Here is a 12,444-nt window from a genome sequence, read left to right as displayed (position 1 = left end):
ACTTAAAATATATTGCAGAGGTCATTCTTTATTACTACAAATCATCTGCCTTGTTTTTTTTAAACTGTGGTAAAATATACATAACATAAAATTGACCTTAAACATTTTTAAGTGTGCAGTTCAGTAGCGTCAAGTATATTCGCATTGTTGTACAACCAACCTCCAGAGCTTTCTCATCTTTTTTTAAAAAATTTATTTATTTGTTTTTGGCCGCGCTGGGTCTTCGTTGCTGCGCGCGGGCTTTCTCTAGTTGAGGCAAGCGAGGGCTACTCTTGGTTGCGACGTGCAGGCTTCTCATTGCAGTGGCTTCTCTTTGTTGCGGAGCACGGGCTCTAGGGGCGCGGGCTTCAGTAGTTGCAGCGTGTGGGCTCAGTAGTTGTGGCTCATGGGCTTAGTTGCTCCACGGGAGGCGGGATCTTCCAGGACCAGGGCTCGAACCCGTGTTCCCTGCATTGGCAGGTGGATCCTTAACCACTGTGCCACCAGGGAAGTCCCAGAGCTTTTTCATCTTGCAAAACTGAAAGTGTACCTGTTAATCAAAACTCCTTACTTCCACCTCCCCCAGCTTCTGGCCCCCACCATCTATTTTCTGTCTCTATGAGTGTGACTCCTCTGGGGACCTCATATAAGTGGAATCACACAGTATTTGTACTTTTTTGTCTGACTTATTTCACTCAGCACAATGTCCTCAAGTTTCATCTGTGTTGTAGAATTTCCTTCCTTTTCCTTCCTTTTTTTAAATTTTATTTTATTTTATTTATTTATTTATTTATTTATGGATTTGTTGTGTCTTCGTTTCTGTGCGAGGGCTTTCTCTAGTTGCGGCAAGTGGGGGCCACTCTTCATCATGGTGCGCGGGCCTCTCACTATCGCGGCCTCTCTTGTTGCAGAGCACAGGCTGCAGACGCGCAGGCTCAGTAATTGTGGCTCACGGGCCTAGCTGCTCTGCGGCATGTGGGATCTTCCCAGACCAGGGCTCGAATCCGTGTCCCCTGCATTGGCAGGCAGGTTCTCAACCACTGCGCCACCAGGGAAACCCCTCTTCCTTTTTAAGGCTGAATAATATTCATTACATGGATGGACCACATTTTGTTTACCCATTTCTCCATCCATGGACCTGTTTCCACCTTTGGCATTTGTGAATAATGCTGGTGTACAAGTATCTCCTCTAGCCCCCGCTTTCAACTCTTTTGGATGAATACCCAGAAGTGGGATTGCTGGATCATATGGCAACTCCCTTTTTAGTTTTCTGAGGACCCTCCGTACTGTTCTCCACAGTGGCTGCACCAGTGTACATTCCGACCCGCAGTGCACCAGGGCCCCAGTTTCTCAACCAACACAACACCCTGCGCGTGTTTGCATTTCCCTGATGACCAGTGATGTTGAGCATCTTTTCATGTGCTTGTTGGCTATTCTTATTTTTTTAACATCTGTGTAGTATTATGTGTAGAAACCGTGATTTATTTAATTAATGTCCTGGTTAAACAAACTTCCTCAGTTACTCTTAAAAACAAACTGCATGGGCCCTCCCTGTACAAGCGTGTGGCCAGTTCTGTTCCGCTGCCGCACGCCGCCCACCCGCGCTGCAGTCCTCCGTAAGGAGCACCGCCACCCCTCGGGGCTCACCGGGTTCCCCGGAACGCTCCGCGAGAACCGTCCGTAAACGGGGTCTTCAGCGCTGCTGCAGCTCCGGCAGCGGCCCCACAGCGCGCACCGGGTCAGAGCGGAGCTGACTTCACATCAGCACCGACACCGCCCACCCACCCCGCCCGCGGGATTCAGGTGCGGGGACAGCGTAGCAGGACGGAGGGCAACCCGACCCCGCACCCCGACCGGGCCGGGCCCTCAAGCCCAGGGACAGAGTCCGCCTCCGCTAGGGCGGGGCCTCGGCGCGCGGGGCGGGGCGGCCTGAAGGCGAGGGCAGAGCCAAGGCGGGGCGGGGCCGACATCGGGGCGGGGCCGACATCGGGGCGCGGCCGACATGGGGCGGTCCAGGGGACGAGGCCTATCTGGAGGCGGGGTCGACCTCCGAGCGGACGGTTTCGGGGACCGGGGCTGGAGGCTGGGCAGTTCCGGGAGCGGGGCCGACGCGGGCGGGGCCTAGTTGGAGGCGGGGCCGACATCCGGTCGGGCGGTTCCGGGAGTGGGGGTGGGGCCTGATGGGCGGGGCAGAGCCTAGGTGGGCGTGGCCTCCGCCCCCCGCCCCCGCCCCCGTCCCTTCCTGCCAGTCCCCTCAGCGAGGCGGAGAGGCGGAGCGGCGGCAGCGGCGGCAGCGGCGGCAGCGGCGCGGGTACGCGGTGCGGGTTCGCGTGGCCGCCGGAGATGCTGGGCGTGGCGGCAGGAATGACCAACAGGTAAGGCCGCGGCGGCCGTGAACCCGCAGCCGGAGCTGGAGCCACGTTGGCGGCGCTGCCGGCCCCTCCCCGTGCGCTGGCGGACGGGCCTGCAGAGCCGGCGGCCCGAGTGGACCGCGTCCCGGCCCGGCGCTCCGCCCGCCCGGCGCTCGCAGCCCGGCTCGTGTTGCGAGAGGCGTCCGTGAGGGCCGGGAGGTCTCAGGGCTCGAGATTTACCGAATTAGAAACGAAACTGAGACTTTAAAGGACATTGACTCATTCATTAAACGTAAAATAAGTCTGTGATCTCAACATACATAATGCATGCTTTATGAAAATAGCATTTTCCTAAACAAAAAATTAGTGCGACGAGAGCCCTGCTCTTACATTTTGCATATCTCCTAAATGTCTGCATTTTCCTGCCTGCTCTTTCAGTCCATTGCGGTCCGTTTTGGTTGAAGTCTGAAGAAAATCTGCTCCTAACCAGACGTGTGGTTGGAAAAGGGAGCAGTAGTACTTTAATAGCTTTTCACGTAGTTGCGGTATTTTTCGTTATTACTCCAAAACTAGACAAGCTTAATGTTTCTTAAAGATTCGTTTGATGTGGAGTCTGAAGCCTTACCAAGGAGGTTTTCACTCTCCATGACATTGAAATTCACCGTCTGCCCTGCAGTTGGAAGGGGCTTGTGCCCCGTTGTAACATCACCCTCATTTGGAAAATGTTGATTCACTGAGTTAGGCAGCTCTTCCAAATGTTGACACATCTCTTTATACAGTATCACTAAATAACATTTCTTAACATCACCGCTGATCTCCTCAGAAACTCTCTTAAGTTTGAGAAGCTGTCAAGCTCCAGGTGGTGGATACAAGTTTTCAAACACTCTAATTTTCAGTTGAAAGTTTGATTTTTATTATTCATAGGAAACTCTTGTCAATTGTTTTCTTCAAAGTAACAGACTCACTTTGTTTAGTTTCAAGAAATGTCTGCCAAGTGCAAGTCTAAAAACCATAGTTCGTTATTCTTTCTGGTAAAAATGGTAGACCATGAAAAAAAGCATCTAATTCAGCCGGCACTGGATCACACTCGTGCTTTCCCTGCAGACAATCCTGTTACTGTGGTATGCGGCCCAAGTGCTTTGTTCATCACAAGAAACAGAATACAAGGTCAAAGTTCGAGATTTAATAACAGTAATTTGTATTGCTTCATCAAGGACATTTTCTTGTTTTTAAAAAAATTTATTGAAAATTCAATCAATACAAAATTTAAAATATATGTAAGATATAAAGAATGACAATACAGTGGATACAGTATGAATTAAGAGTATAACCATTTCCTTTTAAGAGCCTTGATCATCTCCTGATCCCATCCCATTCCCATCCTGAACTTTCCCTTCGCAATCCCTTACTTTTTTGTGTGGTATTAAGCACATTCATAATGTGGTGTGGCCATCGCTGGCATCTGTCCATCTCCAGAGCTCTTTTTTCTTGCAAAACTGAAACTCTGTCCATTAAACAACTTCCCATTCCCCTCTCCCTCCAGCCCCTGGTCACCCCTGTTGTATTTTCTGTCTCTGATTTAGACTATTCCAGGTTCCTCATATAAGTAGAATCATCCAGTCTTTGTCTTTTTGTGACTGGCTTATTTCACTCAATATGGTGTCCTCAAGGTTCATCCATGGTGTAGCCTGTGTCAGAATTTCCTTTCTTTTTAAGGCTGAATAATATTCCATTGTTTGTTTATACCATTCATTTGTTTATTTGTTCATCCTTCAATGGACATTTGGGTTGTTTCCACCTTTTGGCTACTGTGAATAACGCTGCTATGAACATGGGTGTACGTTTTTTAATAGAAACTTTTATTGAGAGAACTGTAGATTCACATGCAGTTGTAAGAAATAGTATAGAAAGATTCAGTGTATCCTTTACCCAGTTTCCCCCATTGATAACATTTTGCAGAATTGTAGTGCACAGTCTCAGCCACAATACTGATGGTCATACAATCCATTAATCTTATTCAGATTTCCCCAGTTTCACCTGTAGTCGTGTGTGTGGTGTGTAACTTTATCACGAGTGTGGGTGTGTGTACCCCCCGCGGTCCAGCTAGAGGACAGCTAGTGCCCTCGCCCCGAGGGTCCCTCCTGCTCCATTTTCCTCTGTGTTCTCCTCCGCCTGCTCATTAAACCACGCATCCATTCAGCATCTGTAAAATTTTGTTATTTCAGAAATACTGTATGAGTGGAATCACACCGTTCTTAACCTTTGGGGATTGCCTTTTAAACAAGTCAGCTTAATTCCCTGGAGACTCGTCTAGGCTGCTGTGTGTATTGTAGTTTCTCCCTTTACGGCTGAGTAGTCCTCCTCAGGGTGGGTGTATATAGGACAGCTTAACTGTCAAATGAGGGGCAAATGAAGGACATTTGGGCTGTTTCCGGTTTTGGCTATTAATAATAAGGACATATGGACGTTTGTGGACAGGTTTTTGGTGTCACCATAAGCGTCCCTTTCTCTGGAATAATTGTCCAGGAGAGCAGTGGCCGGGTGCGTGGTGATAACATGTTTAGCTTTCTCAGGAGCATAGACTTTCCCAGAGTGGCTGGGACAACACCGCTTTCATCAGGGACACTGAGAAGGGAAAGGGGCGTTCTTTCCCTGCAGGTGCCTGGGGGTGAGGCGCTGGGTCCCATCACCGCTGCTGCCCCTGCCTTGATTGGTGCTGGGGGCTGGCATTGGGCCCACGGCTGCCTTTGCACCATCAGTGAAAGGGCCAGCACCACGCGGAGGGCTCGGCATCTTCCGGGAGCTTCTTCGCATTATTATGAAAACAGTTTTCATCCCCAGGCTTCTTGAAAAGGTCTGGGGACCCTCCAGGGTTTCGAGACCACCCTTTGAGAACCACTGTTAACATAATCAGAAATCATGAGGGAAATGCAGATATTTGGAATATTTAAAAAGGAATATCTACAAAGAGTTTTCTTAGAAATGTGTGTCAAATGCTTGTTGTAGTGAGTGCTTTCTAGTTGGAGGGAGTTTTAGTGGGACTTGATGAACCACTAGGGGAAAAGCAACTTTTGCCCTGAAGGATTTTTCCGGGCACGATGCCAGCGTGTTATGAAGAGGGATGGTGTCCTGGCAGTGAGGGTCTTCGTAGGTCTTCAGTGCTCTGTGCCTGTTTGTGCGCTGAGGAAATTGAGCTCTTAGTTTAAGGAAACTAATGAAAACTTGGTAGTAGGAAAGATGCCTCAGTTCTGGTTGCCGTGTGCCCTGAGGGCCTAGGACTGTCAGGACCGCTGTCTTGACTATTCATCGTCCCCCCTTTCCTTTGGGGTGACCCTGAACCACTCCTGGACGCTCTTTCTCCTGCTGGATGTGGGTGCAGTGAGTGGCCTTCCCTTTCCTCCCCGAGGGGACCTTCCTGCCCTCCTCAGGGTCCGGGGGCCTGCAGTGGGGAAGGCAGATCCAGGCCGGTGATGGAAGCACAGAGCTTTACCCCAGGAGCCTCTGTTTTCAGTAATCTTGTGTCTGTTCCTCAGAAGATCAAGTAAATAAACCTCAGCGTAGGTCACGTTCTCAATAGGGCTGCACTTAAATAGAAGGAAAAGCATCTCAAACTGCTGGTCGATTTTACATTTCTCGTTAATTGTGCTTTAAGCTGTGGTTTCCTGCCTACAGAAATGTCGTCTACATTACACGCTGGCCCGTGGCCAAGTTGTCTTCCAAAAACTTTAATTTTAAGATACTTGAGAAGCGAGAGCTGGGGTGCCCATTGCCACGTTCCGTGGACCCTCCAGCAGCTGTGGTTTTACCCCTTGTGCGACGGCCACTCATCTCTCGTTTCATCTCATCAGACGTTTGCACGCAGGAGCTCACAGGAGAGGGGGTCACGTTCCTGCATTCTTTTCACGTCGGAGCATACTTTTTGCCTTGATGCGTCCACAGGGACATTCTGTGTGCGGGTTGGGAGCTGCAGACACAGCCGGCCGTGGCCAGTGCATCCTGTGGGAGGGGAGGGGAGCGGAGGGTGGAGGGTGAGCTTGGGCTGGGACACGTAGGAGCGACGTAGCTCACCTGAGGTCACGTAGGGCCCCGTGCAGCAGTAAGAAAGAATTTAGAAAGATCCAGTGTATCCTTTACCCCGTTTCCCCATTGGTAACATTTTGCAAAATTGTGATGCGCCATCCAAGCCACAGTATCGACGGTCACGCAGTCCCTCGATCTCACTCGGATTTCCCCGGTTTTACCTGCGGTCCTGACCCTGGGACATCCCCATAGGCTGCAGATGCCCAGGTGAGACCTTGTCTGATGTATCTGAGCCCCATGAACATGGTAATTCTGGAAACGTCTGGATGAAGTATTAGATGTTGCCCCAGAGCTAGTGTATCACAAAGGTCCCGGATGTCAGCCTCTTTGAAGTGGATTCCTTTTGTGAAGCGCGTCCTTGGGGACGTGGGGTTCTGAGGCCCTCGTGCTGGTGATGGTGGTTCTTCGTCCCCCGGGGGCCTGGGTCTCCTCTTCACCCCGTGCGCTGTCCCCACAGGGCCAGCCTGAGAGGCCTTGCTGTTGGCGGGCTCCTCTGCTGGTGCATCTGTTAGGGGACAGGTCTGACCATCCGCTTAGACAGACCGTGAGGTATTTCTCACGGGGAGAGTGGTGGTCCTCGTGTCGTGTTTCGTGTGTCTGTTTCGACTCCTGAGGCCGGGCGTGTTGCCGTGCAGCACAGGGCCCGCCTGGGGGGGCGTGTGGGCACAGCTGGTGGTGGCACTGGGCCGTTGGTGGGTCCTTCTCCTTCTCCACGTGGTGGATGCGGCATGTGGTTCTCAGGTGCCAGGTGGGTGTGGCCGCGGAGATTCCCAGGCGGATGAGACATGGTCCCAGCTCATGAGAATCTTTCAGTTTGTTGTCATTCATGTCGGTTCCAGAGTCTCCTGAAACATCACGTCGGTCATGTCCCCCCTCTTTCCAGAATGTTGAGAAGACTTCCGATTGCCTGTCAAATAAGGGCCAAACTCCCGTGCCTGGAGTTCAGGCTGTTTGTCACCTTCCAGCGGGTCACAGGCCCCTTGGTTCTGAAAACATCCGGTGCTCTCCCATTGCAGGGCCTCTGTCAACGTGGCTCTCTTGGGCTGGAAAACCTTCCTCTCCTGTGTCTTGTCTGCAGTCGGGGCAGGATTGCCTCTGGCCCCTGGATACTGAGTTCCTGCAATGTAGACTGAGGTTGTGTGCTGGGGACTCAGGGCTCAGAGCTTGTGTCTTTCCTCCCAAAGCACTTTGGCTTCTTTTCGGGTAGTTATCAACTTCTGTTTTATATTATAGTTACGCATGTAGATATCTAATCTTCTCTGCCAAATTGTAGGCTCTGGAAGTAAAGGAACGTCTTCATCATGTTTGTTAGACGTCCAAGGAAAAACAAACGGGATTTAAATGAGCTTTATTTCTCCTTTTATTCCTTCATTCATTAGTGAATTGAAGAGTCCAGAGCCAGCTCTTCTGAGTGCCTGTGACAGTGCTTGAATAAACTCTCAGAACTTGGCGTAAGACGAGATGGCCTTCACATGTGGCTTAACTTAACTCTGCAGGCAGAGACCCAGCATCCACGGACCACTGGGAAGAAGTTCAAATGATGTCATCCCTGTTTAGATTATTTCATTTCATGGCTAGGCCGCTCTTTTGGAAACTTTCTTAGTAGTAACCGTCTTTTATTAATGACCTGCAATGACACAAGTACTTTAAAGGAGTTAAACATCTGTTTCACAAATCTGACACGGCTGCACTTTGAGGCAGGATTTTTATGCCCATTTTACAGATGAGGAAACAGCACAGGCGGTTACGAAGTCCCCGCGTCACAGGGTCAGGGTGAGATGAGCCGAGGTCGATGCTGAGCTGTGTCCCCTCCCTGTGCCCCCTCCCCAGGTCTCTTCCCCGTGTCCCCTCCCGTTCAGGCGAGGCTGTGGCTCCCACTTCTCGCTTTCAAGGCGTCCTCTTCGTGTGGTTAATAGTTGCTCCCTGAGCACGGCAGCCGCGAGGGAGCTACATCATCTCACTGCCGGATGGTCCTTCTTTCTGAGCTTGGAGGGTCCCGGATCTCACTCTGGAGGCCCAGCAGAGAACGTATCAGGTGAGATCACGTTCTTCACTTAAATTTGGTGTCTTTGTGTGTGTGTGTTTGTTTTCATTTTGAGCTCCTGGCTGTGCCGCGCACGTAGTGGTGACCTTGACAAATCTGGGGACCGATGTTCCAGTTCAGTGCAGGTCGGTCCTGTGCTGTCGGCCGGGGTGTGTGTAGTTACGATGCGGTGTGGAGCTCGTTGTCTGTCTTGTATGGGGGTTATTTGTGTCCAGGTACCAGAGGAGAAGTTAAAAAAGTCTTTGCGAAATTAAAGGAGGAACTGATCATTTGTCACCAGTTATTATAGCTTTGCTGTCATTTATGTAAGACATGGGCCCCAGGCAGTGTCTCTTGAGCCCCTCAGGAGGTAGGGACGTGCCAGCCTTCAACCGGGAGCCGGGTTTGCTTGGCATGTCTTGGGGGAGAGTCAGGAACCGGGGAGAGCTGCTCCCGAAACGTGGGCTGCAGACCTCCCTGCACGGGGGTCATGCCAGTGCAGATTGGCCAGCCTCATCCCCTGCTTCTGGGGAAGAATGTCATGAAGTCTGTACTTTTAAACTTTTTTTATTTTTAATTTAAAAAAATTTTTTAATTTTTTGGCTGTGCTGTGCAGCATGTGGGATCTTAGTTCCCTGACCAGGGATCGAACCAGTGCCCCCTGCAGTGGCAGCGAGGAGTCTTAACCACTGGACCGCCAGGGAAGCCCCTAAACTTTTTTTAATGGAGAGTTCAGACATAAACACAAGTAGAATAATGTGTCCCCATGTCCTACCTTAGCTTCAGTCCTCACAGCCTGGCGTGACCTCACCTGTGACCGAGGCCCAGTCCTGTCCCTCTGCTCTGCCCTGTGTCGTATCCTAGAGATTTTGTTTATTTTATTTTATTTTTTGACCTCGCAGCATGTGGGATCTTAGTTCCCCGACCGGGGATCAAACCCGCGCCCCCAGCAGTGGAAGCAAGGATGCTTAACCACTGGACCGCCAGGGAAGTCCCTAGAGATTTTAATAGGTATCCTAAGATGGTAAGGATTCTTCTAGAAAAGATTTTTAAACATAACTACAACATCATTATCCCACCTGAAAAAGATTAGTACTATTTCCTGTATATCATCAACTACCCAGTTAGTGTTCAATTTTCGTTTTATCTCAGACATTCACTTTATAGTTTTTTCTGAATTGGGATCTAAATAAGGTTCATACCTTTTGAGAGCTTGACAAGTCTTTCAGTTTCTTTTAACATATAGGTACCCCTTCCATCTTTTTTTTTCCCCCTTCCTGTTCTTGTGATTCTTTTTGTTGAAGAAACGGGTTCCTTGTCTTGAAGAATTTCCTACAGTCTGGATTTGGCAGGTCACATCCTCTGGGCATAGTTTAACTTCTTTGTTCCCTATAAAGTGTATAAATTGATTGTTGGATCTAAAGAAGCAGTTCTCAAACTTCTTGGTCTCAGGACCACTTTCCACTCTTAAAAATTATTGAGGACCCTGAAGAGCTTCTTGATATTTGCTGTATTTGAAATTTAATCAGCCTTTTGTATGTTAACATAAATATTTTGTGATTATTTTCCAAAGAAACAAAATACTGAAGAGTGGAGTGGCTTTAAAATACTTTAGACGTAGAGAGAAGAGTGGCTTTAAAAATACTTTTTGGGCAGATCTCGTCAATGTCTTAATGGAAGACAGCTGGCTTTCATTCTTTTGTAATACTTCATGTCACGTAGCTTCTGGAAGACTTCACAGTGACCCGTGAGAGGAGAGTGAGCGAGGCAGTTGCCGTCTTAGTGTTGGTGTGAACGTGGCCTCGACCTGCACGTCTCCTTGGAAGCTGCGGCCCAGAAGCCTGAGTGGGCTCCCACACCCGTGACTGCGTGAGGGAAGGCGGTGGGTCCTCCCGTCAGGAGGCGAGGATGTCGGCAGCTGTGGATGATCAGGGCCCTCGATCAGACCTTTTCTCTAAAGGGCCACGTGGTAGATACTGTCACCTCGGCTCAGCTGTGCTGTTGTAGCGTGAAAGCCGCTGTAGACAGCATGTAAGTAAATGGGCACAGCTGCGTTCCAATGACCTTTTAACTACAGACACTGAAATTTGAATTTCATAGAATTTTCACATATCGCCAAGTATTAACCTTTAGATTTTTTCCCAGCATTCAAACTGTTAAGAAGCTGGGGAGTATGGAGCAGATGGACATTTTCCTATTCCTCCCACTAAGCACAATAAACGCTGGACATTATGTATAAAACAAGCGTAAGACTCTGAAATGTGGGGAATTCCCTGGCGGTCCAGTGGTTAAGACTCGGTGCTTTCAATGCCGTGGGCCTGGGTTTGATCCCCTGGTCGGGGAACTAAGATCCCACAGGCTGCATGACGCGGCCAAAAAAAAAAGTTCTGAAATGTGGAGAGAAGAAGGCAAGCTGGCAGGGACCACGGGGCCTGATGAACAATGGGGTGATGAGTTGTCTGGTTTTTCTTTTTACCTTCTTATCCCCGTCTTATCCCAGACTCTGGCCGTCTAGAAATGCCAGCAGGTACAGACCAAAAACATGTCACAACGAAGACTGTTCTCTGTGGGACCAGGAAAGACAGTCTAACGAGAAGAAAAATGTTTAGACAGTAAATGCTCGACTTCAACCAAACACCCAGAAAAAACTGTGGCCTCACCCGCACTCACGGCAGAGAAAATAGACTGGGGAACAGAGCAAAGCCTTGGGGACCTGTGGGACCTTGGAATTCTGAAAGCAGAGAAGGAAGAGCATGGGGTGGAAAAGGCCCAGAGGAAATAATGGCTAAAGATTTCCCCAAATTGGCCAGAAATGTAAACCTACAGATTCAAGAGGCTGCACACACCACAAATAGGATAAACCCAAGAAAATTCAGGCCAAGACATATAATTAAGCTTCTAAAAACTAAAGACATTTAAAAAAAAAAAAAAAAAAACCTTGAAAGGGACTTCCCTGGTGGTCCAGTGGCTAAGAGTCTGCGCTCCCAATGCAGGGGGCCTGAGTTCCATCCCTGGTCAGGGAACTAGATCCCACATGCCGCAACTAAGAGTTCGCATGCCACAGCTAAAGATCTCGCGTGCCGCAACTAAGACCCAGTGTAGCCAAATAAATAAAGAGATAGATATTAAAGCAACAACAACAAAAACCAGCCTTGAAAGCAGCCAGAAGAAAATGACACCATTCGTTTATGGGAAGGAATTGGAAAGACAACAGGTTTTCATCAGAGACTATGGAGGTTAGAGGGACGCGGCACAGTGTTTTTGGTGTCGGACCCTCACATCTCCAGAAGGGGGGACTGAAAGGTCTTTATAAGGACCCTGCAGATCTCAGCTTCCTCTAAGCTTCTGTTAGAAACACAGGCTGGCTTCTCCAGATGCAGACCGTCTGGCTGAGAACTGCAGTTGTTTGGATTTGAAATTTTGCATGGAAGGGGTGGGAAGGTATGAAGCACCTCAGTGCCTCTGGAGCAGAGCTCAGGACTGGTCTTGGAGCCTGTGTCTGAGCTTGTCCGGGCTGTGTGTGTGCTAGCCTCGCATCATGGGGGAATGTTGACCATTGGTGATGACTTGGGCCTTAGTAACGACTGTCCTGAACCTCGTCTGTGTGTGCAGAGCTTTGGGGTTTATGAAACCTTTTGTCTCGTCCCCAGTCCCTACCTTTCCAGCCCCATTTGTGATTCATCCGCCCCTTCCTTCCCCCAGTTGCCCGGGAGAAATGTGTTCTGAGAGCTGTTTGAAATTAGGACACACCTTTTTCTTTTGTGTCTTCAGGTTTTTACATATCCCGTTTCCCAACGTTTTGTGCCTTGTGAGGTGTTCCCAGTCCTCTGGGTTCGTTTCTGGAGTGATCTTTTCCATGCGGCCTTGGCAGTCCAGCCCTGTTGTTCCCCCTCCTCCCTCCCCAGCCCCCCGCCGGCCCCGTGCACCATGACCCCGATGGTATAAGACCTGCCACGTCGCTTGTGAGGGGTGACTCCCCAGAGCTCCACCCTACACCCCACTCCCTTCAGA

General features: G+C 49.7%; 1 protein-coding gene and 1 long non-coding RNA gene across 5 annotated transcripts in view; both read left to right on the top strand.

Moving 5' to 3' along the window:
• The first annotated feature begins 2,199 nt into the window (after positions 1-2,199).
• LIMS1 (LIM zinc finger domain containing 1) overlaps positions 2,200-12,444 on the top strand; it is a 105,323-nt gene continuing 95,078 nt past the window's right edge. For 2 of the 3 annotated variants that reach the window (XM_082357354.1, XM_082357352.1), the window contains exon 1: positions 2,203-2,354. In XM_082357354.1, coding sequence (XP_082213480.1) covers positions 2,323-2,354 — 32 coding nt within the window. In that variant the 5' untranslated portion in view covers positions 2,203-2,322. Of the gene's footprint in view, positions 2,355-12,444 lie in introns of all 3 variants that reach the window. The other variant, XM_082357345.1, reaches the window with a different exon arrangement.
• Positions 6,602-10,685, top strand: LOC309612076. 2 transcript variants are annotated; one of them, XR_014234926.1, is made up of 3 exons: positions 6,602-6,617; positions 8,327-8,445; positions 10,156-10,684. It is a non-coding gene; the product is annotated as an uncharacterized lncRNA (long non-coding RNA). The 2 variants fall into 2 exon arrangements; XR_014234925.1 differs by having other exon boundaries at positions 6,603-6,617; positions 8,303-8,445; positions 10,156-10,685.

Source organism: Balaenoptera borealis, assembly GCF_965194805.1.
Source record: "Balaenoptera borealis genome assembly, chromosome: 15".
NCBI lineage: Eukaryota > Metazoa > Chordata > Mammalia > Artiodactyla > Balaenopteridae > Balaenoptera > Balaenoptera borealis.
Note: the sequence above shows the minus strand (reverse complement) of the source record. Positions and strands in the feature narration are given on the sequence as shown.